The sequence below is a fragment of the Myxocyprinus asiaticus genome, chromosome 36, assembly GCF_019703515.2.
Source record: "Myxocyprinus asiaticus isolate MX2 ecotype Aquarium Trade chromosome 36, UBuf_Myxa_2, whole genome shotgun sequence".
Taxonomy (NCBI): domain Eukaryota; kingdom Metazoa; phylum Chordata; class Actinopteri; order Cypriniformes; family Catostomidae; genus Myxocyprinus; species Myxocyprinus asiaticus.
In genome coordinates this window covers 42734466-42759026 of record NC_059379.1, presented here as the reverse complement: position 1 = coordinate 42759026, position 24561 = coordinate 42734466, and the positions used below count along the sequence as shown (strand labels likewise).

The 24561-nt window shown below is 46.5% G+C and overlaps 1 protein-coding gene across 1 annotated transcript in view; it reads left to right on the top strand.

Annotated features, from left to right (window-relative positions):
• The first annotated feature begins 1080 nt into the window (after positions 1-1080).
• Positions 1081-24561, top strand: part of LOC127427228 (serine-rich coiled-coil domain-containing protein 2-like) — a 96380-nt gene continuing 72899 nt past the window's right edge. The window contains exons 1-2 of the mRNA XM_051674689.1: positions 1081-1155; positions 22839-24009. Coding sequence (XP_051530649.1) covers positions 1081-1155; positions 22839-24009 — 1246 coding nt within the window. The remainder of the gene's footprint in view (positions 1156-22838; positions 24010-24561) is intronic.

The following is a 24561-nucleotide window of genomic DNA, read 5'->3' as shown; positions in this document are numbered from 1 at the left end:
TTTCTATGTTCGCATTGAGAGACGGGGAAATAAAAGGAGCCCAGTCCATAGAGTGAGAGAGAGAGAAACAGATGCCGCAAATCTGTGTGTGTCGCAAACCGTTACACCTTATGCGAACGTGTTTGTTTATGAGAATAAAGAGTGACATACCTGAGTTGGAATCACCGTCTCCTGCTTCCCCGTTCATTGAACCTTGTTACACTGGTGACAAAACCCGGGAAAAGAGGAAGAAAGATACTTTGCCACTGGAGGAAGTCTTCCGGTCCCTCACCAGCATCCACCAGGGCCAACACCAGGCCCTCATGAATCTTCAGAGAGAGTAGCAACAATGTTTCGAGATGCTCCTTCAGGCCCAGGAGGATGACCGGCAGGTGCTGCAGAGATTAGTACCCCAGGAGCAGCACACCCCCACGTGTTGCTTATCAAGATGGGGTCTCAAGATGATCCGGAGGCATACCTTGAGCTCTTCGAGCACATTGCCATTGGTCTAGTGGCCACAGGAGCAGTGGGCAGTGCATCTTCTACCACTGCTGATTGGGGAAGCCCAGATCACTGCGCAACAGCTTCCGGTTGCCAACATTCTGGACTACTCGGTGCTGAAAAAGTCCATCTTACAACAGGTCGGCCGCAGCCCAGAAGAACACCGCCAGCACTTCCACTCTTTGACGCTGGATGAGGTCGGCCGACCGTTTGCATTTTCCCAGCAGCTCTGTGAAGCTTGCCGATGATGGGTGCTGGCTAAGGTGGACAGCGACGCCGATGATGTCATCAACCTGGTGGTGCTGGAGCAGTTCGTCTCCCAGTTGCCGAAGGGGACAGCAGAGTGGGTCCAGTGCCACTGACCGGCGTCGCTGGATGAAGCGGTCCAGCTGGCGGAAGACCATCTGGTAGCGTATCTAAGGGCCTCCGTGCCCCACGTCCTTTCTCCAGCTAATGTCTCCTCCCCTGTTCTCTCCCCCCCATTCCTTCTGCCCTATTCCGTTCCCCCAGAAATGGGGGAACATTCCCTCGAAACCGGCTTGGGGGTTTGCTAACCCTGTCTCTCCCCTCTCTTCATCTCAGGTGAAGGAGTCCGTTGCCATGATTGTGGGCGGGAGGCTTGGGCCTGTCTGCTGGAGTTATGGGGAGCCGGATCATGTCCGAGAGCAGTGCCAGGTAATAGAGGTGGGGGCCTTGATCCGGATCCCCAACACCCCACAGACTACTTCCGATCAAGCAGGGACGTAAAAGATACCCGTGAGTATTAAGGGTGTATATACCAAGCCTTGGTGGATTCAGGTTGTAATCAAACCTCCATTCATCAATACTTTGTACAAAATTGGGCACTGGAGGCGAATAATCGGGTGAAGGTGAGGTGTGTGCAATGATTATCCTGTAGTGACTGTCACGGCAATGTTCCAGGGATAAAAGCATAATATTGAGGCGGTTAGTCCTCGCCTCACCCATACGCTAATTTTGGGAACTAATTGGCCGGATTTTCGATCATTATTGAAGGGGTTGTGTGTGTTTGGTTCCTGTGAGAAAGTGAATCGGTGTGGGATGTACGAAGCGCTGGCTGGGGAGGTGTGGCCTGGACTGTCTGCGGCTGCTCCACATCAGGCTGATTCTGACCTCGTTGGGCCATTAGAACAGACAGCATGCAGGCATCTCTTTGCATTAGTCCTGGTGGATTACGCAAAGCGATATCCAGAAGCAGTGCCACTGGGCGATATCACGTAGTGTTGCGGAGGCACTCTTCAAAATTATCTCCCAAATGGGGACTCTGAAAGAAATCCTCACTGATCAAGGCACTACTTTAATGTCACGTACACTTTGCAAACTTTACGAATTACTGGGGGTGAAGTCGATTCGGACAAGTGTATACCACCCACAAACAGACGGCATGGTCGAACGATTTAATCAGATCATAGAAAATATGATACGTAAGTTCGTTCACGAAGATGCTCGGAATTGGGATAAGTGGCTCGAACCCCTGTTATTTGCAGTATGAGAGGTCCCACAAGTCTCCACGGGATATTCTCCGTTTGAATTGTTGTTTGGGCACAAGCCCTGTGGCGTGTTTGATGTCATGAAGGAAAACTGTGAGGCGGGACCTTCACAGAGTAAAAATAATATTCAATGCGTTCTTGACCTGAGAGCAAACTCCACGCATTGGGACATCTATGACAGGAGAATTTACTACAGGCGCAAGAACGTCAGTCCCAGCTGTATAACAGGAGAGCTCAGCTATGGGAATTTGCATGGGCAGATAAGGTCCTTGTATTGCTGCCCACATCGAGCTCGAAATTATTTGCAAAGTGGGAAGGGCCCTTTGAGGTCACACGGCGAGTTGGGGAAGTCAACTATGAGGTAGTCCGTATGGATGAAAGACCGTCAGATTTACCACCTCAACCTCCTAAAACCATGGAGAGAGGCCGTCCCCGTGTCATTGGCAATGGTAGTTCCGGAGAGGGAGGAGCTCAGACCGGAGGTGAATCTAAAAGCCAATCACTTCACCCCGGTCTCTTGTGGAGACCAGCTCTCGCAGTCGCAACATAGGGAGGTTGCCAGGTTGCAAAATAATAATGTTCTCACCTCTCCCTGGCCGCACTGATCTCATAAAACACCACATCAAGACAACCCCAGGGGTAGTGGTACGTAGTCGTCCCTACCGCTTACCCAAACACAGGAAACGGGTAGTGTGGGAAGAATTAAAGGCCATGCTTGATATGGGGTTAATAGAAAAATCCTACAGTGATTGGGCCATCCCAGTGTTTCTGGTACCTAAGAGCGATGGCTCGGTCCAGTTCTGTATGGATTATAGGAAAGTTAACGAGGTGTCAATTTTATGCTTATCCAATGCCTCGTATTGATGAACTGCTCGATCGGTTGGGTGCGGCTTGCTTTTATTCGACACTGGATTTGACAGGGATATTGGCAGATCCCCTTAAGGCCGATGTCCTGTGAAAAAATGGCCTTCTCCACACTGTTTGGTTTATGCCAATTTGTGACCCTTCCGTTCTGTTTGTATGGGGCCCTGGCTAAGTTTCAGAGTCTTATGGACAGGGTCCTCAGGCCGCGCGCTGTGTATGCCGCACATGCAGCATCTAGGGGCCATTCTGAGGTCGCTGCAATGAGCGGGGCTCACAGCAAACCTGAAGAAGTGCGCAATTGGGCAGGTGGAGGTACGGTATCTGGGGTTCCACTTGGGTCATGGTCAGGTGTGGCCCCAAATTGATAAAACTGCAACAATTGTGACCTGCCCAAGACCCCAAACCAGACGGATCCCCCGGCCCGAGTTGGGCGGGCGAGGGAGGTGAGGGCGTGGTTGAGCATTCTTCTGGGGAGACAGGAAGCGGTAAGGGTTTTCATCTGAAATGAATTGCTGTTTCTGTGTTCCCAGTGAGAGATGGGGGGAAATAAAAAGTGCCCAGTCCATAGAGTGAGAGAGAGAGAGAAACAGGTGCCGCAAAGCTGTGCGTGTGAGTGAGAGAGACACCTGAAGCTATTTTGTGTGTTGGCCATTGCCGTATTTGACTTGCCTTTGAAGATTCACTATTGTGCTTTATGCGTAATGTGTTTATGAGAATAATTGCAGTAGGAATAGCAGTCTTCTGCTTCCTCATTCATTGAACCTTGTTGCATGTGTATAGCAAATCAGATATTTTGAAAATTGTCTGGAAATTTTCTTCTGTCATTTCGCTTCCATGTTGCTGATGTATCACGGCCCATAGGAACAGCTGCTAATGCGGCATCTACATAAATATATTTATAGTTCTGAGTTGTCCTAGGTTGTTTGTCAGGTGATTGGATGGTTGCTAGGTGGTTGTCAAATGAGCACACCCCCAAGTCTCTCTGAGCTCTGGTAAGGAATTATCATCTGAACTTTCATGTGGTGTCATAGTGCTCCCTCACACAATACTAGCAATAGACAGCAAATATTAGCTTAATGATTCACAAGAGACATGAATTGTATGTCACAACACAACACAGACAAATGAGTTTTAAGAATATAAAACATCTGAAACATGCACGCGTTTCCACCCATTTTTACCCATCCTCATAATGTAGAAAGCTTGTCTGGACAGGAGCTAGAGCTCCAAATGCACACTCAAGAGGAAACTGACTGAGTCTGAATTGCACCTACTGATAGTGGCATTTATTTGTACACATTGTCTGCATTGTTTTAGCACACCGATTCACTTCTGAAATCATGCCATAAGGTAAAGGCGTGAACATATCCACAAAGTTATGATAAAGATTGATGAACTTCAAGCAAGCGTGAGTCATCTTCATGAGTATAGGGATGCTTGTGTGTTGGCATTTATAGAAACCTGGCTCTCTGATTCAGATGCAGGCTCTACTCTGGAAATCGACGGATTTGGAGCTTAGCCAGCACTTTCTGACTCCTCCTCCATGTGACGCATGACCTTACCAATGAGCTTACGTCATCCCTCTCATGAGCGCGAGTCACAGAGATATATGGAAGCGAACATTTGTAGTTAAAAATATATAAGTATTTTGTTTCTAAAAATAATCAATTGTTTGGGTTCAGAAGAACTTTATTTGTTGACTGGAGTCGTGTGGATTATTTTGATGCACCCTAAATATGCATTTTGGACCGTCAAAAAATGGAGTACATTCACTTGCATTGTTTAAAGGAGGAGACCTGAAATGAAATCCAAAATGTCTTAAATTCTGTTTTGATGAAGAAAGAAACTCAGATACATCTTGGATGGCCTGAGGGTGAGTAAATTATCAGCAAATTTTCATTTTTGGGTGAACTATTCCTTTAAATTGCAGAAGGAACCAGGAAACCATTGTTCCGGTAGCTAAGAATCATCCGAGTGAGTTGAATGACTTTAGACCAGTAGCGTTAGCATCCTTGGTAATGAAGACATTTGAGAAGCTGGTTAAGAAAACTATTACTACTCAAGTGGAAAGTGCTTTAAACCCCCTACAGTTTGCCGAGTGGATGATGCACTTAACATTGCTTCATTTTATGTATAGATATCTAGAGGGGGCCCAGTCCCATGTTAGGCTTTTTTTTGTTGACTTCTCTTCTGCTTTTAACTGTATTCAATCATTTAAACTAGCTGAGAAGTTACTGAATAATTTTAATGTGGATTTGAATATTGTGGGGTGGATAGTAGATTTTTTAATTGTTAGGTCCCAGAGGGTTATTGTTAATGGTACCCTGTCAGAGTCATTGGTATCTTCCACAGGCTCACCACAAGGCTGTTTACTATCCCCACTTTTGTATATATTGTATACAAATGATTGCAGCAGCATGGATGAAAATAGACACATTGTTAAGCTTGCAGATGATTGTGTCATTGTTAGTCTGTTAAGAGAAGAGGAAGATGACCATGGCATTATTTTGGATGATTTTGTGTCCTGGTGTGGAACAAACTATCTTGAACTGAATGTTTCTAAAACCAAGGATATGGTGATTGATTTTAGAAAACATCCATGGTACCTAAGCTTACCACCATTAGAGGGAATGATGTTGATCTGGTAGATAACTACAAATATTTGGGCACCATCATTGATTCCCGGTTATGTTTTGAGGAAAGTACTAATGTTATTTGTAAGAAGGTCCAACAGCGGTTGTTTTATTTATTTATTTATTTTAATTAAAAAAAAAATGTTTTTTTTTTATCCCCTTTACTCCCAATTTGGAATGCCCAATTCCCACTACTTAGTAGGTCCTTGTGGTGGTGTGGTTACTCACCTCAATCTGGGTGGTGGAGGACAAGTCTCAGTTGCCTCCGCTTCTGAGACCATCAGTCTGCACATCTTATCACGTGGCTCATTGTGCATGACACCTTGGAGACTCACAGCATGTGGAGGCTCATGCTACTCTCCGCGATCCATGCACAACTTACCATGTGCTCCATTGAGAGTGAGAACCAGTAATAGCGACCACGAGGAGGTTACCCCATGTAACTCTACCCTCCCTAGCAACCAGGCCAATTGGGCTGGAGTCACTCAGCACACCCTGGATTCGAACTCCAGGGGTGGTAGTCAGCGTCAATACTCTCTGAGCTACCCAGGCCCCAGTGGTTGTTTTATTTGAGAAAAATGAACTCCTTTAACAATTGTAGAAAATGTATGTCAATGTTTTATCAGAGTATAATTGAATCGGTCTTATTCCTCTGTATGGCAGCATGGTTTGATCAATTGAATCTTTGCAACCAACTCTGACTTGAGAAACTGGTTAAAATAGCCAGTAAAATTACTGGGGTGAGTCAGACAAAGCTGATAAACATTTTTGAGAAGCAGGTTATCAGGAAGGCGAGTACCATTGTCATTTAACCTGTACACCCCCTATCAGGAGAGTTTGAACTTATGCCCTCTGGTCACCGTTTAAGTTCACTAAAGTTAAGGACCAGGAGGGTAGGAGATACTTTTTTCTCTGCACCTTGTTATTTTGTTTTGGGGCTGATTTTAATCATCTGCTGGAAGTAACGATGGCATTTCCCATATTCTGTTTGTTTCATGAGGCAATAAATGAAATGCGACAAATATGTACACTGGTAGCCAAAAGTTTGGAATAATGTGCAGATTTTGCTTGTATGGAAAGAAATTGGTACTTTTATTCACCAAAGTGGCATTCAACTGATCACAATGTATAGTCAGGATATTAATAACTTGAAAAATTACTATTACAATTTGAAAAATGAACTTAAACTTAACTACTTAAACTACTTCAAAGAGTTCTCATCAAAAAAATATTCCATGACAGCTCTGCAGATCCTTGGCATTCTAGCTGTCAGTTTGTCCAGATACACAGGTGACATTTCACGCAACGCTTCCTGTTGGACTTGCCATAGATGTGGCTGTCTTGTCAGGCACTTCTCACACACCTTACAGTCTAGCTGATCCCACAAAAGCTCAATGGGGTTAAGATCCATAACACTCTTTTCCAATTATCTGTGTTTCTTTGCCCACTCTAACCTTTTCTTTTTTCTGTTTCAAAAGTGGCTTTTTCTTTGCAATTCTTCCCATAAGGCCTTCTCTTTACTGTTGTACATGAAACTGGTGTTGAGTGGGTAGAATTCAATGAAGCTGTTAGCTGAGGCATCTGTTTCTCAAACTAGAGACTCTCATATTTATATTTATGCATTTGGCTGACGCTTTTATCCAAAGCGACTTACAGTGCCCTGATTACAGGGACAATCCCCCTGGAGCAACCTGGAGTTAAGTGTCTTGCTCAAGGACACAATGGTGTTGGCTGTGGGGATTGAACCAACAACCTTCCACTTACCAGTTCAGTGCTTTAGTCCACTACACTCCACTCTGATGTACTTATCCTCTTGTTTAGTTGTACATCTGGCCTTCCACATCTCTTTCTGTCCTTGTTAGAGCCAGTTGTCCTTTGTCTTTGAAGACTGTAGTGTACACCTTTGTATGAAATCTTCATTTGTTTGTCAATTTCAAGCATTGTATAGCCTTCATTCCTCAAAACAATGATTGACTGAGTCTCTAGAGAAAACGGTTTCTTTTTTTTGCCATTTTTGACCTAATATTGACCTTAAGACATGTCAGTCTATTGCATACTGTGGCAATTCAAAAACAAACACAAAGACAATGTTAAGCTTCATTTAATGAACCAAATAGCTTTCAGCTGTGTTTGATATAATGGCAAGTGATTTTCTGGTACCAAATAATCAATTTAGCATGATTACTCAAGGATGAAGTGTTGGAGTGATGGCTGCTGGAAATAGGGTCTGTCTAGATTTGATCAAAAATGACTTTTTTCAAATAGTGATGGTGCTGTTTTTTACATCAGTAATGTCCTGACTATACATTGTGATCAGTTGAATGCCACTTTGGTGAATAAAAGTACCAATTTCCTTCAGAAACAGCAAAATCGGTACATTATTCCAAACTTTTGGCCACCAGTGTATGCATGTTACATGAGGGCTATCGTTTTCACTTACTACTTCATGAAACAAACAGAATGTGGGAAATAGCACATTGTTACTTACATCACATCATAGGGATTTAAACAAGTTCAAGCACAACCTAAAACAACACATTTCAAATCAAATCAAATCAAATCACTTTATTGTCACACAGCCATATACACAAGTGCAATGGTGTGTGAAATTCTTGGGTGCAGTTCCGATCAACATAGCAGTCGTGACAGTGATGAGACATATACCAATTTACAATAACATCAAATTAACACAACGCAATTTAAACATCTGTTATACACATAATTACACTCAACTTAAAACATCAAATTAACACAACACAATTTAAACATCTGTTATACATAATTACACAACTGAAAACATCAAATTAACACAACACAATTTAAACATCTGTTATACACATAATTACACTCAACAATATACAAATAATAACATACACTGTACAGTATACAATATGCTGTTTTTGTTTTTTTGTTTTTTACTATATAGATACTATATAGATACACATTATTCAATAAAAATTAAAAATTAAAATATATATAAAAAAAGTATATATATATATATATATATATATATATATAGAATGTACAGTATTGTACTGTATTGACATTCAGGCTGTCGGTTGATAGTCAGTTGTTAAGAGAGACATAATATAATAACAGTAATATAATTTATGACAGTCCGGTGTGAGATAAAATAGTAATAAAGTGCAGGGCTGATGTATTTTGATCGTGGGAGATCAAGAGTTCAGAAGTCTGATTGCTTGGGGGAAGAAGCTATCATGGAGTCGGCTGGTGCGGGTCCTGATGCTGCGATACCGCCTACCTAATGGTAGCAGTGAGAGCAGCCCATGGCTCGGGTGGCTGGAGTCTCTGATGATCCTCCGAGCTTTTTTCACACACCGCCTTGTATATATTTCCTGGAGGGAGGGAAGCTCACCTCCGATGATGTGTCTGGCAGTTCGCACCACCCTTTGCAGTGCTTTGCGGTTGTGGGCGGTGCTATTGCCGTACCAGGCGGAGATACAGCCAGTCAGGATGCTCTCCACAGTGCAGGTGTAGAACCGTGTGAGGATGTGGTGGTTCATTCCAAACTTCCTCAGCCGTCTCAGGAAGAAGAGGCGCTGATGAGCCTTCTTCACAACGACTTCAGTGTGGACGGACCATGTGAGTTCCTCAGTGATGTGGACACCCAGGAACTTGAAGCTGCTGACTCTCTCCACTGGTGCTCCATTGATGGTGATTGGACTGTGTTCTCTGTCTTTTCTTCTGAAGTCCACCACAAGCTCCTTTGTCTTACTGATGTTGAGGGAGAGGTTGTGCTCCTGACACCAGTGTGTCAGAGTGTGCACCTCCTCTCTGTAGGCTGTTTCATCATTGTCAGTGATCAGACCTACCACCGTCGTGTCATCAGCAAACTTAATGATGGCATTGGAGTTATGTGTTGCCACACAGTCATGTGTGTACAGGGAATACAGTAGTGGGCTGAGAACACAGCCCTGCGGGGCTCCAGTGTTGAGGGTCAGTGATGAGGAGATGTTGCTGCCTATTCTAACCACCTGGAGTCTGCTTGACAGGAAGTCCAGGATCCAGCTGCACAGCGAGCTGTTTAAGCCCAGAGCCTGGAGTTTCTCATCTAGCTTGGAGGGCACTATGGTGTTGAATGCTGAGCTGTAGTCTACAAACAACATTCTCACATAAGTGTTCTTTTTTTCCAGGTGGGAGAGAGCAGTGTGTATTGTAGATGCAATGGCATCATCAGTGGAGCGGCAGTTTGCATACCGCAACAACAGCGGGTCAAGATTGAGTGGTAATACAGAGCAGATGTAATTTCTGATTAGTCTCTCAAAACATTTGCTGATGATGGGGGTCAGAGCAACAGGACGCCAGTCATTTAAACAAGTTATTTTTGATTGTTTTGGAACAGGCACAATGGTGGATGTTTTAAAGCATGTGGGGACTACAGACAAAGAGAGGGAAAGGTTGAAAATGTCCGTAAAAACACCAGCCAGCTGGTTCGCGCACGCTCTGATGACGCGGCCCGGAATGCCGTCTGGACCCGCGGCTTTGCGGATATTCACCCGTCGGAAGGATCGGGTTACATCCGCTACAGAGACGGAGAGTGAACTAACCTCTGTAGCTTCGGCCGTGAGAGCTCTCTCCGCGAGGGCGGTGTTATTTCCCTCGAAACGAGCATAAAAAGTATTTAGCTCATCCGGTAGAGAGGCAGCGGTGTTCATGGCGGAGTTTTTATTCCCTTTAAAGTCCGTGATGATGTTAATTCCCTGCCACATGCTTCTAGAGTTGGTGGTGTTAAACTGTCCTTCAATCTTGCTCCTGTACTGGCGTTTTGCTGTTTTGATAGTTTTTCGGAGGGCATAACTGGCTTGTTTATGCTCCTCCGCGTTCCCGGAATTAAAAGCGGAGGTCCGCACATTAAGTGCCGCGCGAACATTGCTATTGATCCACGGCTTCTGATTCGGATAGATTCGCACAGTTCTGGTCGGAATCACTTCCTCTACGCACGTTCTGATGAAACACATTACGCTATCAGCGTAAAGCTCGATGTCGTCATCAGAGGCGGACCGGAACATCTCCCAGTCCGTGCGATCAAAACAGTCTTGTAGCGTAGAGTCTGATTGGTCCGACCAGCACTGGATCGTTCTGAGGGTGGGTGCTTCCTGTTTCAATTTCTGCCTGTAAGCGGGCAGAAGCAGAATGGAAGAGTGGTCCGATTTGCCAAATGGTGGGCGGGGGAGGGATTTGTAGCCATCCCGGAACGGAGAGTAGCAATGGTCCAAAACCCGGTCCCCTCGTGTGTTGAAACTAATGTGCTGGTGATATTTTGGTGCGACTGATTTTAAACTGGCTTTATTAAAGTCCCCGGTCACAATGAACGCGGCCTCAGGGTGCGCGGTTTCCTGCTCACTTATACTCCCATACAGTTCCTTGAGTGCCCGGTCTGTGTCGGCTTGTGGGGGAATGTACACAGCAATGATAATGACCGCTATGAATTCCCTCGGTAGCCAGAATGGTCGACACAGAAGCATAAGAAATTCCAGATCAGGAGAACAGAAAGACTTGATGGAATGTAAGTTCCTCTGATCACACCAGGATTTGTTGATCATAAAACATACACCACCTCCTCTAGTTTTACCTGAGAGGTCTTTCGCTCTGTCCGCTCGGAGCATGGAGAACCCTGCGGGTTCAATGGCTGAGTCTGGAATCTCCGCAGACATCCAAGTTTCCGTAAGGCAGATAATGCAGCAGTCCCTCGTCTCTCGTTGGAAAGAGATCCACGCTTTCAGCTCGCAGAGCTTGTTATCCAGAGACTGAACATTTGCCAGTAGAATAGTGGGTAGCGGGGGTCGATTTGCGCGGCGTCTTACTCTGATGAGAACGCCGGCTCTGTTTCCCCTTTTCCTCCTGCATTTCCGCGGCCGTGCTGCCCAGACAAAGGGCTCCGCTTGCGTGTTTGTAAACAGCGGGTCGGCATTGAGGAATGTGAAGTCCGGTTTTCGGTGTGAGATCGCTGAACCAATGTCCAAAAGTGTTTGTCTGTCGTAGACAATAAGGCAGACAACATCCAAGACAAAAAACATAAGAATTGTAAACAAAACAAACAAACCATTGCTATGTTGTGTCGGAGCTCGCAACGCAGCAGCCATACTCGGCGCCATCTTGAGTCCGTCTTTTTTAATAAGTTATACAGTGGAACTGTCACAGATGAGCGCTGTAACAAGCATCTGTGAATGAGATGCGCATAAGCACAAGCACACACATTTATAACACACACAAACCACCGCTGCACTCGCAGTCCGGCTGCTGACACTAATAATACACCATGAATACAGAGATTAGGGTTTGTTTTGTAGTTTAATATTCGTTACATGCAGTTTATCGCCTCATTTTGGTTTAATGGATTACAGCTGTTTGAAGTTCATTATTCACTCTCTGTCACCAGGATTACCATGAACACATAATAAAATTAATGACATGATATAAGAAATATTTAAGATTCCACACAATTATGTGATCAGTAATCAAACAAGCAGATTTGTGACATTAACTGTGTTAACTCATTTCTACAAAAGGACAGGTTTTCTTTCATTAAAGCACTTTCACAAGATGCTATGTGAAAATTCACAGGCAGGATCATGATTATACCATAATCATCTGGTTTTGCACACATTTTTCAGTCAAACTGTTATGCTGATAATATAAATTTGTAATGAAAAATAAATAATTAAATTAGAAAAATGCAAAATAGAAAAATTTTCACAAGTGGACAGCCATTGACCAGGAAAATAAAAAAATGGCACTCCATGTCAAAAAGGTTGCTGACCCCTGCCTTAGAACACGAGGTCAGGACTTACTGTGTATGTTGATAATTATTTACTATTAACAAACTTAAAGACTGATCCCTTTCTACATGTAGTCGGCTTGGCTTGTGTCAACACTCGAAGTGGTGTTTAGGCCTATTTGTTTTTTTTTTATTTTGCTTTCCAAGGCCACACTAAATCTGGAGCTAATGGCTGGTTTCATACCAGTACTTAAAGCTTTCTCACTCCCTTTTATAAATAGAGCTGGGTGGTGTACTCATCCAGCCAGACAGGATTACATAATAGCAGATGGCAAATCTGTTTTCTAAGCTCCATCATCTCACATATTCTACTCACAAATGTTCCCTTTTTCAGTTATGTTGAGTTTCACCTTTAGTGGTCATGCTTTATCCTTCCAGTGCATTGATTAATACGAAGCACGCTTTTGAACATTCATCATCTCTTGAAGAATAATGCCTTGTGTCCCTGCATCAGGATACAGCACAATACCCATGTGGTGCTGTTTGTGTAGCAGGGTATTAGTTTTCTCTTTTTTTGGCCCTCGGGTGTTGTGCTAACCTCCCTTAATCAGAGAATTTTTTAGAGTTGGGGTACTCGAGTTCGGACTCAAGTCCGAGACACGAGTCCAAATTTAATGGACTTGGACTTGTCACGGACTCGGATGCATTTTTACTCGGACTCGAGCCTTTCAGATTTTTTTCAGAGTCCAGCCAAGTCCATGGCATTTGTGATGCAATGAAAAACAAGCAAACAAACAAAAAATAATAACGTAACATAGGGTAACCATACGTCCTCTTTTCCCCAGACATGTCCTCTTTTTCAGACCTGAAAAAAGCATCCAGCCGGGATTTCCAAATTGCCTCTAAATGTCCGGGATTTGTCTTTGTCTTCATAATGATGTGCTCTCTACAATTAGTACTATCATACATTCTGTGTAGTTGGTACTGCACATCAGTTTTCATGCTTATATGTCCTTATGTGCGATTATTCTGGCTGAGAGCAGCAGCGTGCACTCTTTCAAAGTACTTTTTTAACTGTCTCGCCTGCGCGCCCATGCTGTATTTGTGTGCGGGAAAGAGATCGGCATTCACCAGACGTACTCTGCCGCACTCATACTGAAATATTAATAGCGTAAATACAAAGTACATTCCCCAACTCTGTTATTAAATAGAACACATTTTACCAGACTCATGCTTACTACGCAAAGTCATTTCTAACTGAAAATGTTGACTATATAGAGACAAAATCAAATTTACTACATATCAGAGACATTAAAACTAATATGACAGATGAAATAGACCATGATGGAAATTGTACAACTCAGTCCATCACATATTTGTAGTGCAACCTCGGTGTGTTACCTGTAAAGCTGGCACTTGCATTTCAATGGCAAAAAAGTCAGAAAATACAATGAAGAACGCAAGTGAGGGGGGAAGTCTCTATTCACATATTAACATACTAAATATGTGAAAAGAACAAAACTTCAGTCCAAGATGAGTTTGATCTTGACTTTAGGGAAGTAGACTACACCTGGACACAGTAGGAGGACTGAAAAGTGTGAAGTGTAGTACTGTAGTATATAAATGTTTTTTTAATGGTATCTGATGTTTTCTGTTTTTATTTTATGTTGTTGTATTTAATTTTATGGGCATTATTAAATGTTTTAATATTACCATTTATTAAACATTAAATTTATTTAATCTATCATTTTAGATAAAACTAAACTAAATTGAATGGACAAATTGAAAATGAAGTAGAAATAAAAACTAAATTAAAATTCAAAATAATAATAACTCTGGTTGTAATGACTAACGCAGCTTTCGCTTTCTTTAGTCTATGTTTGAGTGGAGGGGAAAAAGGAACAAATAATTGAAATGTCAACAGAACGCAATAAGAAGTGTGTTGAACGTCATGGTTACTGGTGTAACCTCCGTTCCCTGATGGAGGGAACGAGACGTTGGTGTTGATGTAGTGACACTAGGGGTCACTCTTGGGAGCCCGAGACACCTCTGGTCTTTGATAAAAGGCCAATGAAAATTGGCGAGTGGTATTTGCATGCCACTCCCCCGAACATACGGGTATAAAAGGAGCTGGTATGCAACCACTCATTCAGGTTTTACGCTGAGGAGCCGATATAAGGTCCGGCCATTTCAGCGGGTAGTTCAGCGTTGTGGCAGGAGGGACCAACGTCTCGTTCCCTCCATCAGGGAACGGAGGTTACACCAGTAACCATGACGTTCCCTATCTGTCACTCACTCGACGTTGGTGTCGATGTAGTGACACTAGGGGTCCCTATACAAAACGCCACAAGGCTGAACTGTGTTACGTGAACTGGCGGTGTGTGGTGGGCAGACTTGCTGTGTGCCTCATAGCCAGCACACCAGGTCGACACGTAACCTCCCCCAACACAGTTATGAGTGTCGAACGGCCCTTTTTGGGGACAAGTCGACTACCCAGAGATAGAGACAGGCTTAACCCAGTCATGGCCTCTTTCCCCTTCTCTTTTTCCACTCCCTAAAAAAGAAGGGGGATTATCCGACTGGGCCGCCAGGTCTAGTCGGGGGGTGTCCCTCCCAAGGGGAGGGACCACACCTCGCCCCAAGAAAGGGGGGGATATTTAAGTGGAAGAATACATCACATGGTCTTTCCAACCATGTGGAGAGCCTTCAAGGTAGATCCTACCCAATGGGGGAGGAGTTACTACAACATGGAGACTGAGGGGCTCTGCCCAAGGAAGACGCAGTTTGCCAGTAGGGAAACGAACTAGCGGAAGATATAGATCGCATGGGGTTAGCCTTACAGGGAACCGCCACATGCGGAGCACCTACCCCAGAACCGGGCTCTTAGTTAGCGCGTGTACTGGGCCGGCAGCGAGTCTCTCCGAAAACTCGACTGCCACAGGGCTCGGAGGAAGTCAACCAGGGAACAACTTTTGTGAACACTACTGGGAATTAACAGCGCACGTCTTCAGCTCAAAAGGAGGTGGAAGGCGCTATGTGCAAGCGATACACCCGGCCGGCTATCCCGGGCTTATCCGCTTGTGTTGCGTGCCACTACCTAGGACGAAACTGGTTCCACCCGGAGGTTGTAGAACCTTGCAAAGGTGTTGGGTGTTGCCCAGCCCGCTGCTCTGCAATGTCTGTTAGAGAGGCACCTCTGGCCAGGGCCCAAGAAGCCGCTACACCACGGATAGAATGGGCTCGTAGCCCTACCGGGGGCGGCATGTTTTGGGCGAGACATGCCATAGTTATGGTGTCAATGAGCCAGTGGGCGATCCTCTGCTTGGAGACAGCGCTTCCTTTCCGCTGTACACCAAAGCAGACAAAGAGCTGCTCAGAGATTCTAAAGCTCTGCGTGCGATCCAAAAAGATGCGTAAAGCGCGCACCGGACACAGCAACGACAGGGCTGGGTCTGCCTCCTCCTGGGGCAGCGCTTGCAGGTTCACCACCTGGTCCCTAAAAGGAGTGGTGGGAGCCTTGGGCACATAGCCCGGTCGGGAGTCTCAGGATCACGTGAGAATAGCCCGGACCGAACTCCAGGCACGTTTCACTGACAGAGAACGCTTGCAGGTCACCTACCCTCTTGATGGAAGTGAGCGCAGTCAGGAGGGCAGTCTTCAAGGAGAGTGCCTTAAGCCCGGCTGACTGCAAAACTCAAAGGGGGCTCTCTGTAGACCCTGAAAAACTACAGAGGTCCGATGAGGGAACAAGGCGTGGCCTGGAGGGATTCAGCCTCCTGGCGCCTCTTAGGAACCTGATGATCAGATCATGCTTCCCTAAGGACTTACCGTCGACTGCGTCATGGTGTGCTGCTATGGCAGCAACGTACACCTTCAAGGTGGAAGGGGACAGCCTCCCTTCCAACCTCTCTTGCAGGAAGGAAAGCACTGATCTGACTGCACACCTCTGGGGGTCTTCCTGATGGGAAGAACACCACTTAGCGAACAGACACCACTTAAAGGCATACAGGCGCCTCGTAGAGGGAGCCCTAGCCTGAGTGAACGTGTCTACCACCGCAGGTGGGAGACAGCTTAGGTCTTCCGCGTCCCGTCCAGGGGCCAGACATGGAGATTCCAGAGGTCTGGGCGCGGGTGCCGGATGGTGCCCCTTCCCTGAGAAAGAAGGGCCTTTCTCAGGGGAATTTGCCCGGGGGAGCTGTCACGAGGAGCGTGAGGTCCGAGCACCACGTCTGGGCGGGCCAGTAGGGTGCTTACCAGGACGACCTTCTCCTCGTCCTCCCTGATCTTGCACAGGGTCTGTGCGAGCAGGCTCACTGGGGAAAACGCATATTTGCGAATGCCAGGGGACCAGCTGTGTGCCAGCGCGTCTATGCCGAGGAAGGCCTCGGTGAGGGTGTACCAGAGCGGGCAGTGGGAGGATTCTTGGGAGGCGAACAGGTGCACCTGTGCCTGACTGAATCGACTCCAAATCAGCTGGACCACCTGAAGGTGGAGTCTCCACTCTCCCTTGAGGGTAACCTGTTGTTACGGCGCGTCCGCCGAAGTGTTGAGGTTGCCCGGGATGTGAGTGGCTTGCAGCGACTTGGTGCTGCTAACTCCGTTGGAGGAGACGGCGGGCGAGTTATGACATACAGCGGGAGCGCAGACCGCCTTGGCGGTTGACATATGCTACCGCTGCCGTGCTGTCTGTCCGAACTAGCACGTGCTTGCCCTGGATCAACGGCCGGAACCTCCGCAGGGCGAGCAGAATTGCCAGTAACTCGAGGCAGTTGATGTGCCAACGCAGCTGCGGACCTGTCTAGAGGCCGGCGGCTGCGTGCCCGTTGCCAACAGCGCCCCAGCCCATTTTGGAGGCGTCTGTCGTGACCACGACGCGCCTGGAGACCAGTTCTAGCGGAACACCTGCTCGTGGAAACGAGAGGTCGGTCCAAGGGCTGAAAAGACGGTGACAGACTGACGTAATGGCCATGCGGTGTGTCCCGTGGCACCATGCCCGTCTCGGGACTCGAGTCTGGAGCCAGTGCTGAAGCGGCCTCATATGCATCAACCCTAGCGGGGTGGCCACCGCCGAGGACGCCATATGCCCCAGGAGCCTCTGAAAATGTTTCAGTGGAACCGCTGTTTTCTGTTTGAACGCCTTCAAACAGGCCAGCACCGACTGGGCGCGCTCGTTCGTAAGGTGCGCCGTCAAGGAGACTGAGTCCAACTCCAAACCGAGAAAAGAGATGCTCTGAACCGGGAGGAGCTTGCTCTTTTCCCAGCTGACCCGAAGCCCTAGTCGGCTGAGGTGTGAGAGCACCAGGTCCCTGTGTGCGCATAACCCATCTCGAGAGTGAGCTAGGATTAGCCAGTCGTCGAGATAGTTGAGAATGCGAATGCCCACCTCCCTTAACGGGGCAAGGGCAGCCTCTGCGATCTTCGTAAAGATGCGAGGAGACAGGGACAGGCTGAAAGGGAGGACTTGTACCGATACGCCTGACCCTCGAACGCAAACCGCAGGAAGGGTCTGTGTCGAGGAAGGATCGAGACGTGAAAGTACGCATCCTTCGGGTCTACCGCCGCGAACCAATCTTGATGCCGGACGCTCGCTAGAATGCGTCTTTGCGTCAGCATCTTGAACGGGAGTCTGTGTAAGGCCCGGTTCAGTACTCGCAGGTCCAAGATTGGCCGCAACCCACCGCCTTTTTTCGGTACAATGAAGTAGGGGCTGTAAAACCCCTTCTTCATCTCGGCTGGAGGGACAGGTTCTATCGCGTCCTTCCGTAGGAGGGTAGCGATCTCCGCGCAAGGTAGCAGCGTTTCCATCTTTCACCAAGGTGAAGTGGACACCGCTGGACCTGGGCGGATGCCCAGCGAAGTGAATCGTGCAGCCGAGTCGGACGGTCCGGACCAGCCCTCGCGACGGACTGGAAAGCGCAAGCCATGCATCCGAGTTCCGCGCAAGGGGGACCAAAGGGACAACGTCATCGGATGTACCGGCGGGTGGGGCCTCACGGCGGGGCGGAGCTTGAGGTGCCACACCACATCGTGGCCGTGCTGAGTCCGAGGACATCGAAGTACTTACCTGGCTCCTTGTGACCACCCCCGGAACAGCCTGGGACAGGGGAGGAAGAGGCCTGTCCTCATGACCCGTGGAGACTGTCACATCGGGGGTGGATTTGTGCCACAGCTGGGCGCTCAGGGCGGGAGACCGCCGCTGGAGCGCCAACCTGCCAAATGGAGTGGTGGACGGTGGTCGTGATGCCAGCCGTACACACCGAATATGTGACCCAGGGAACAAGGAAACCACTCTTGCGGAGCTCTTGAGTACTGCAGCCACTTGGGCATGCAGCGCAATTAAATGCAAAAGGTAACAAAAAGAAGATCTGCTTACCAGCTCCAGAGCAGCGGGTTTCGTTGTCCCTGGGTCGCCCGTCTCAGGGGCGCTTCGAAGACCTCCATGGGTTCTTCGGTGCCGGCTGTGAGACGGGTGGCGTCGGCTTCCTGCGGTGGGCTCCACGCCGGGGCCGGGCCGTAGGGGCGGGCTGCGGCGGAGCCCGTGCAGTCACCGCAGGGGGACGCCCTCGGCGATGAGTAGATGGGGGGATCTTGAGCCACACCGGGGCAGGACAAGCCGGCTAGCATCCATCTACTGCTCTACCATCGAAAACTGCTGGGCAAAGTCCTCGACGGTGTCGCCGAATAGGCCCGCCTGAAAAATGGGGGCAGCAAGGAATCGTGTCCTGTCGGCCTCACCCATCTCGACCAGGTTGAGCCAAAGGTGGCGCTCCTGGACCACTAGTGTGGCCATCGTCCGCCCGGGAGACCGCGCCGCGACCTCCGTCGCTCGGAGAGCGAGGTCGGTCGCCGAGCGCAGTTCCTGCATCAATCCCGGGGCGGAACTACCCTCGTGCAGTTCCTTTAGCGCCTTGGCGGACTTGCAGGAGAGCCATGGCGTGCAGGGCGGAGGCGGCTTGTCCAGCAGCGCCGTAGGCTTTGACCGTCAGAGACGACGTAAACCTACAGGCCTTGGACGGGGCTTTGGGCACCCACGCCAGGTGGCGGCGCTCTGCGGAGCCCAGGAACCAATTACAGAGCCGCGAGGGTTCAGGGAAGAGCGGTGAAATCCACTCTAACCGACGCTCGCGGCTGTCTGGGAAAGCATGTCGTCATCTCCGCGTCAGCCTGTGACTGGGCGATCGACCCCGAAGGGAGGAGCCCAGCCGAGGCTTCCGACTGGACGAGCCCACTCTCCGATGCTGCGCTCGAGAGCTCATCACTTTCGCGGGCTCCGAATAAGAGGTCGAACTCGCCGTGAGACGAGCCGGCGGACTCACCCGGAAGCCCGATCGGGGCAGACGAGCGTGCTGGGGAATGGGAGGTCCGCGGGGGGATACCCGGCGGAGGCGGTCCCATTGGGGTCCCCAAATCGCCCCCAGTGCTAGCCGCGCTGGCCTCAAACCCGTGGGTAAAAGGACCGAGGCGGGAGCCTCTGGGGTGGCTCGCTTCCTTACGAAGGCGAGCCGCGACCGCAACGTTGCCATGGACACATTCTCGCAATGAGAATGTGACCATCCACGAACGCTGTCTCCGCGTGAGCAGTGCCCAGACACGAAGTTAGACGAAGTTGCGCGTTAGAAGGCGAGAGATAACGAGCACTACCAGGAATAACACACAATCGGAAAAGCATCTTTAAAAAGACGCGTCTTTAAAAAGACGTTCCGTGTGTGCGCTCTTTTAGAGAAATATATACTCTTTTAGAGGGGAAAAATGCTCTTTCAGAAAATATACTCTCTAGTTTTTCTGCCGAAGCGCCCAGGGGCATTCTCTGCAGTGCACCAGTGCAGAGGAGGGAGAAGCCGCTGAAATGCGCCGTCAGATCCAGCAGGTGAATGAACAGTAGTATTCAGCTCAATGAGCATGACCGTTCGGCTCCGAAGAGAAAATCTGAATGAGTGGTTGCATACCAGCTCCTTTTATACCCGTATGTTCGGGGGAGTGGCATGCAAATACCACTCGCCAATTTTCATTGGCCTTTTATCAAAGACCAGAGGTGTCTCGGGCTCCCAAGAGTGACCCCTAGTGTCACTACATCGACACCAACGTCGAGTGAGTGACAGATAGGGAAGGACAGTTTTGTCTTCATACACCTAAAGCATATGCTTTTGTTCTGAAACCACTTTGAAATTTGTTCAGTAGGATATTAATCATTTGTTTTTTGCATTTATCTTGACAATTGTGTTTTCTAGTTGTGAAAGTTCAAATAAGCTTAAAATATTGATGTTTAGTTTATGGTTACAATTTTAATTCAGATTCATGAACAGATTCATTCGGGAACAGACTCAGCCTGTTATAGACTCGGTCTTGAGACCTCTTTTGGACTCGAACTCGATTGTTTAAAGATTTGGACTTGACTCGGACTCGACTAAGAGGGACCTGAACCCAACACTAGTATTTTTGGGAAGATCAGCTGCTCATATGATGTTTCCTTGTGTTGAAAATGTCACATGACTCTTTAAGTTGTCTTATTATTGGCTTGCAACTTCAAACCCAAAAGGACTGCATTTTACAGCATCTTCATATTGTCCGCTTCAAGCAAAAGGAGATCTTAAAACAAGGTCTGAAGTTTTTGTTTCTCCTTAGTCTCAGCTTCAGATGGATTTATTTGTAGGATATGAGCAATTGTTTTTTGGGGTGTGGCCCATAATCACCCTCTTGATTCATGTCTGCAGAAACATTATTTGTCATGACCATCTCTAAATGATACATACTAAATTTGGTGTTGCAGATTCTTAATAATAGTGTATTTTTGCTCTCTCAGAAATGGAGATTTTAATATTGTTTTTATGTGAATAAATAAAGGTACAAGTTTCAACATTATTTGTACATCAGACCTTTGTTTTGTTGGACAAGAAAAACTAGCTTCATACCTTGTGACCCACATTTGGGTTTCTACCATTCAAAATGGGTACAATGTAACCGTTTAGGTGTGGAGCAACATTGAGAGCCCTATATCTCTGGGATGTAACCATATAGTGCCATAAAAATGAAAATACAAAAAGGAAAGTTTCTTCTGAATCAGAATCTAAAAGGATATTAAGATATCTTTGATACTTCTGGATAGGGTTGGGTGAAATGATGATATATATATAGTGGTGATATAAAATGTCAATCGACAGAGATTTTGACAGAAAAATTCAGATTCTTGAGGAAAGTTTATAGTAATACTGGTCAACAACGGATCAGACTGAAATGTGGCATAAGGTGAAATTGAGTATTATGGTAAGGTTGTTTATTTTATTTTTAACTTTGTCAAGTCCTTAATAAAGAGAAAATGATATAAGAGGAAGTCATTTTCATTTAAAAAGTATTTATTTCACTCACTATTTCCAACAATAGGCATTACAATATGGTTATTTATTATGTTAACCAATTTTTATTGGTTTTCAGAAAATGTTATACTATATCACAATATATATCGTTATTGAGATATAAAATTACTCATATTGTGATATAAGATTTTGGTCATATCGCCCACCCCTACTTTTGGAGTTAAAGGCACTCTAACTTTGGAAAAACAGCACAAAAATTTGTTTGTTTTTTTTCCCCATTTTTGGACTCTAATCAATCAACTGATTTTACTAACAGACCTACTTATCTCTCTGTAAAAATAAAATAATGACACTACAACCTTTGGAAGCTTATTTTTTACCTGTAGTTTTGCCCCAAAAATGGTCATGTTGACATTCCTCTACAAAATAATGGATTACTCTGTAAATATTGATCCATGGCATTCAATATTTTGGCTTTCAATGTCATGTGTGTACTTTCACCAGTAAAAAAAAAAAAAAAGATCAAACCCTAAATTGGCAGCTTGGGACCTCTGGTTGAGTAGACACAGAATTAACCCTAATTAATTACATACATTTCTTATTTCTTGGTTTTGGCCCATTTATTATTGCAAATTGGGCTTTTCTTGGCCAGAATATACTGCAAAATGGACTAGACTTTATACAGAGAGTCAAAAGTCTGGATATGTGAGAGCAGGTTTGTCTAGAACTAATTGTTCAATCTTAAGGGTGTGGTAAGGCCACAGCTTGTGGTAGGATTTGTGGTGATGTGATTGGTTGGGATAAATCAGGTGATGTGTTAGATATGGGAATTTCAACTGAGCTTTGATGTCCTTTATCCTCTCCACCTTGCAACAGCTACCTAAAATGCCCATGTTACATTTTAATGCTGATAATATGTGCTGTTTGCTGGCTCATGCAAAATATTGCTTACAAATGGGGAGATTACATCACAGTGAGTTGTTGGAACAGTTTCTGCTGTGACTTTTGCTGGAGTCTTCTCTGTGTTATGTATGGCATACTGCACATGTAGCTGACAACATGTTAATGCAATGCTGCAGTTTGCTTTGACTCATATTGCATCCCTCTTTTCCTGCAGATCAGTCCTTAAATCCATGGTGGTGCAGCTTGCTGATCGAAAGGAAGGTCGGCAAACAGCTTAGCATGGTCTCTAAGCTGCCCAAGTTTGCTTCTCACCCCTCAGCTACCACCACAACCCCCCTACCCCAAGGATCTGCCCTCTCTGTCTCCTCTTTGGGATGTAAAGTTGCACCTCCAGGTGTAGTTTGACAGGAGTGCCATTACTCCTGCCATTACTGAAGTGGAAAAGGCTGAAGAGGACAGTGGAAAAAATGTTCAACACACTGACAGCTGGGAAGAGGAGATTAGTGTAGCTGTATTCCCCCCTGTGATGGTGGTTAAAATGCCATCTCCCACAGCCGTGGTTAAATTAAAGTGTGCAGTGCCCACTTCACAAAGTAGTAGCCCAAGGATTATACCACAGCCCAACAAAACCTATCTCCGCATGACTGCTCCCACTGGGCATGCCGTCTATAATGGCAATGCTACTTTGAAAGTCAGTGGTGTTAATGGGCGTTGTGGGTCTGGCCCCTCAGGGTCTTTTCTGGAACATTTATCCCAACAAAAAAACCTGGAGAGCACACTGTCCCTATCCAACGACAGCCTCATGTCAGCCTCTAAAGAGAACATAGTGCGCTCACAGAGTTTGACCCACTTCAGGAGTTTAGCATCCCCCACCAACCTTCCTATGACCCGTTCCTTCTCTTTTAACAAAGCTTCAGAGCTTACTAAAGAGCTTCCCAGACCCATAGCACAATCTCCAGTGGCTAGGTCACCCCTCATTCAGCCAAATCTGCTATTAGCTGAAGGAAAAGTGGACAGGTACAGGATTGCTAGTGGCCCTTTGCTAACAGGCACAATAAAGAAATCTCTTTTACCCAGCTTTACAGGTTACGAGCCCTCGGCGCTCAGCTACAGACTGATACGTCCATCACTAACCAAATATCCCCATCCTGTTGTAGCTGGGACTGTCCAGAATGAAGCAGAATTGAGAAATGTCAAAGACCCTACAAAGGTAGTGGAAATCAGTTTAGAACCAACTAGCAATGCTGAGAGTGCTGGAACTACTCCAGACGAGACCCCATCTGAAACAAAGGAGGTGGATCTGGGCCCCTCCTTGGAGGTCTTGGAGGACATGTCGCTATTGTCCACCTCGATATATGACGACACTAGTGAGGAGTACATTGATGACTTTGATAATCTAGGGAACGGAGGTGAGATCTTACTGTTGCCCATCCACCAAGATGGGTTAGACCACTTAGGACTATGTGAGGATGAAAACGCTCTGATCTCTCAGTGCAATGAGGAGTCATCGGTAACCAGCCTGCACAGCTTCCTGTCTGAAACTGTTGATTGGGCAGGGATGGGCCTCACAGGTGTGACTAAGAATTGCTCTTTTTCCATTAACACCTCAAAACAACTTTTCCCAAATTCTAAAATGTTTTAAGACACTCTTATCCACTAGTGAGCTGCCTCATTGTCTATTGCCTACATCGGCAGCTACCTTCTAAAGAGGCTTTCACATGACTTGTGCCAACGTTGCTGAATAACTTGAGCTTTCTGTTGCCACTAACCAATCGAAGTGGCAGCCTATATTTACTGTACAACAGATGCCATATTATGTGGGCAATGTCACTTCTACAGTAACATCAAAATGATGCTGGCATTGAGCGGTGCAAAATAATCCAAAGGCAAAGAATGTTTGAGGCAGCAACTCCCTAAATGGTCACTTCTGTGCAACACACAAATAGCGCTCCTCATGCGAGAATGCAGAGAGAGTCGTCTAATGCTTTGTTCCATTCTTGAAGTCGGAATTTCCAACTTCCCACTGGGAAAAGTTCAGTGGAATGCCACTTGGAAGTCGAACCTCCAACTTAGAAAATCAGATTTCATCGAGATGGGGGGTGCATGACCAAACAAACATGGAG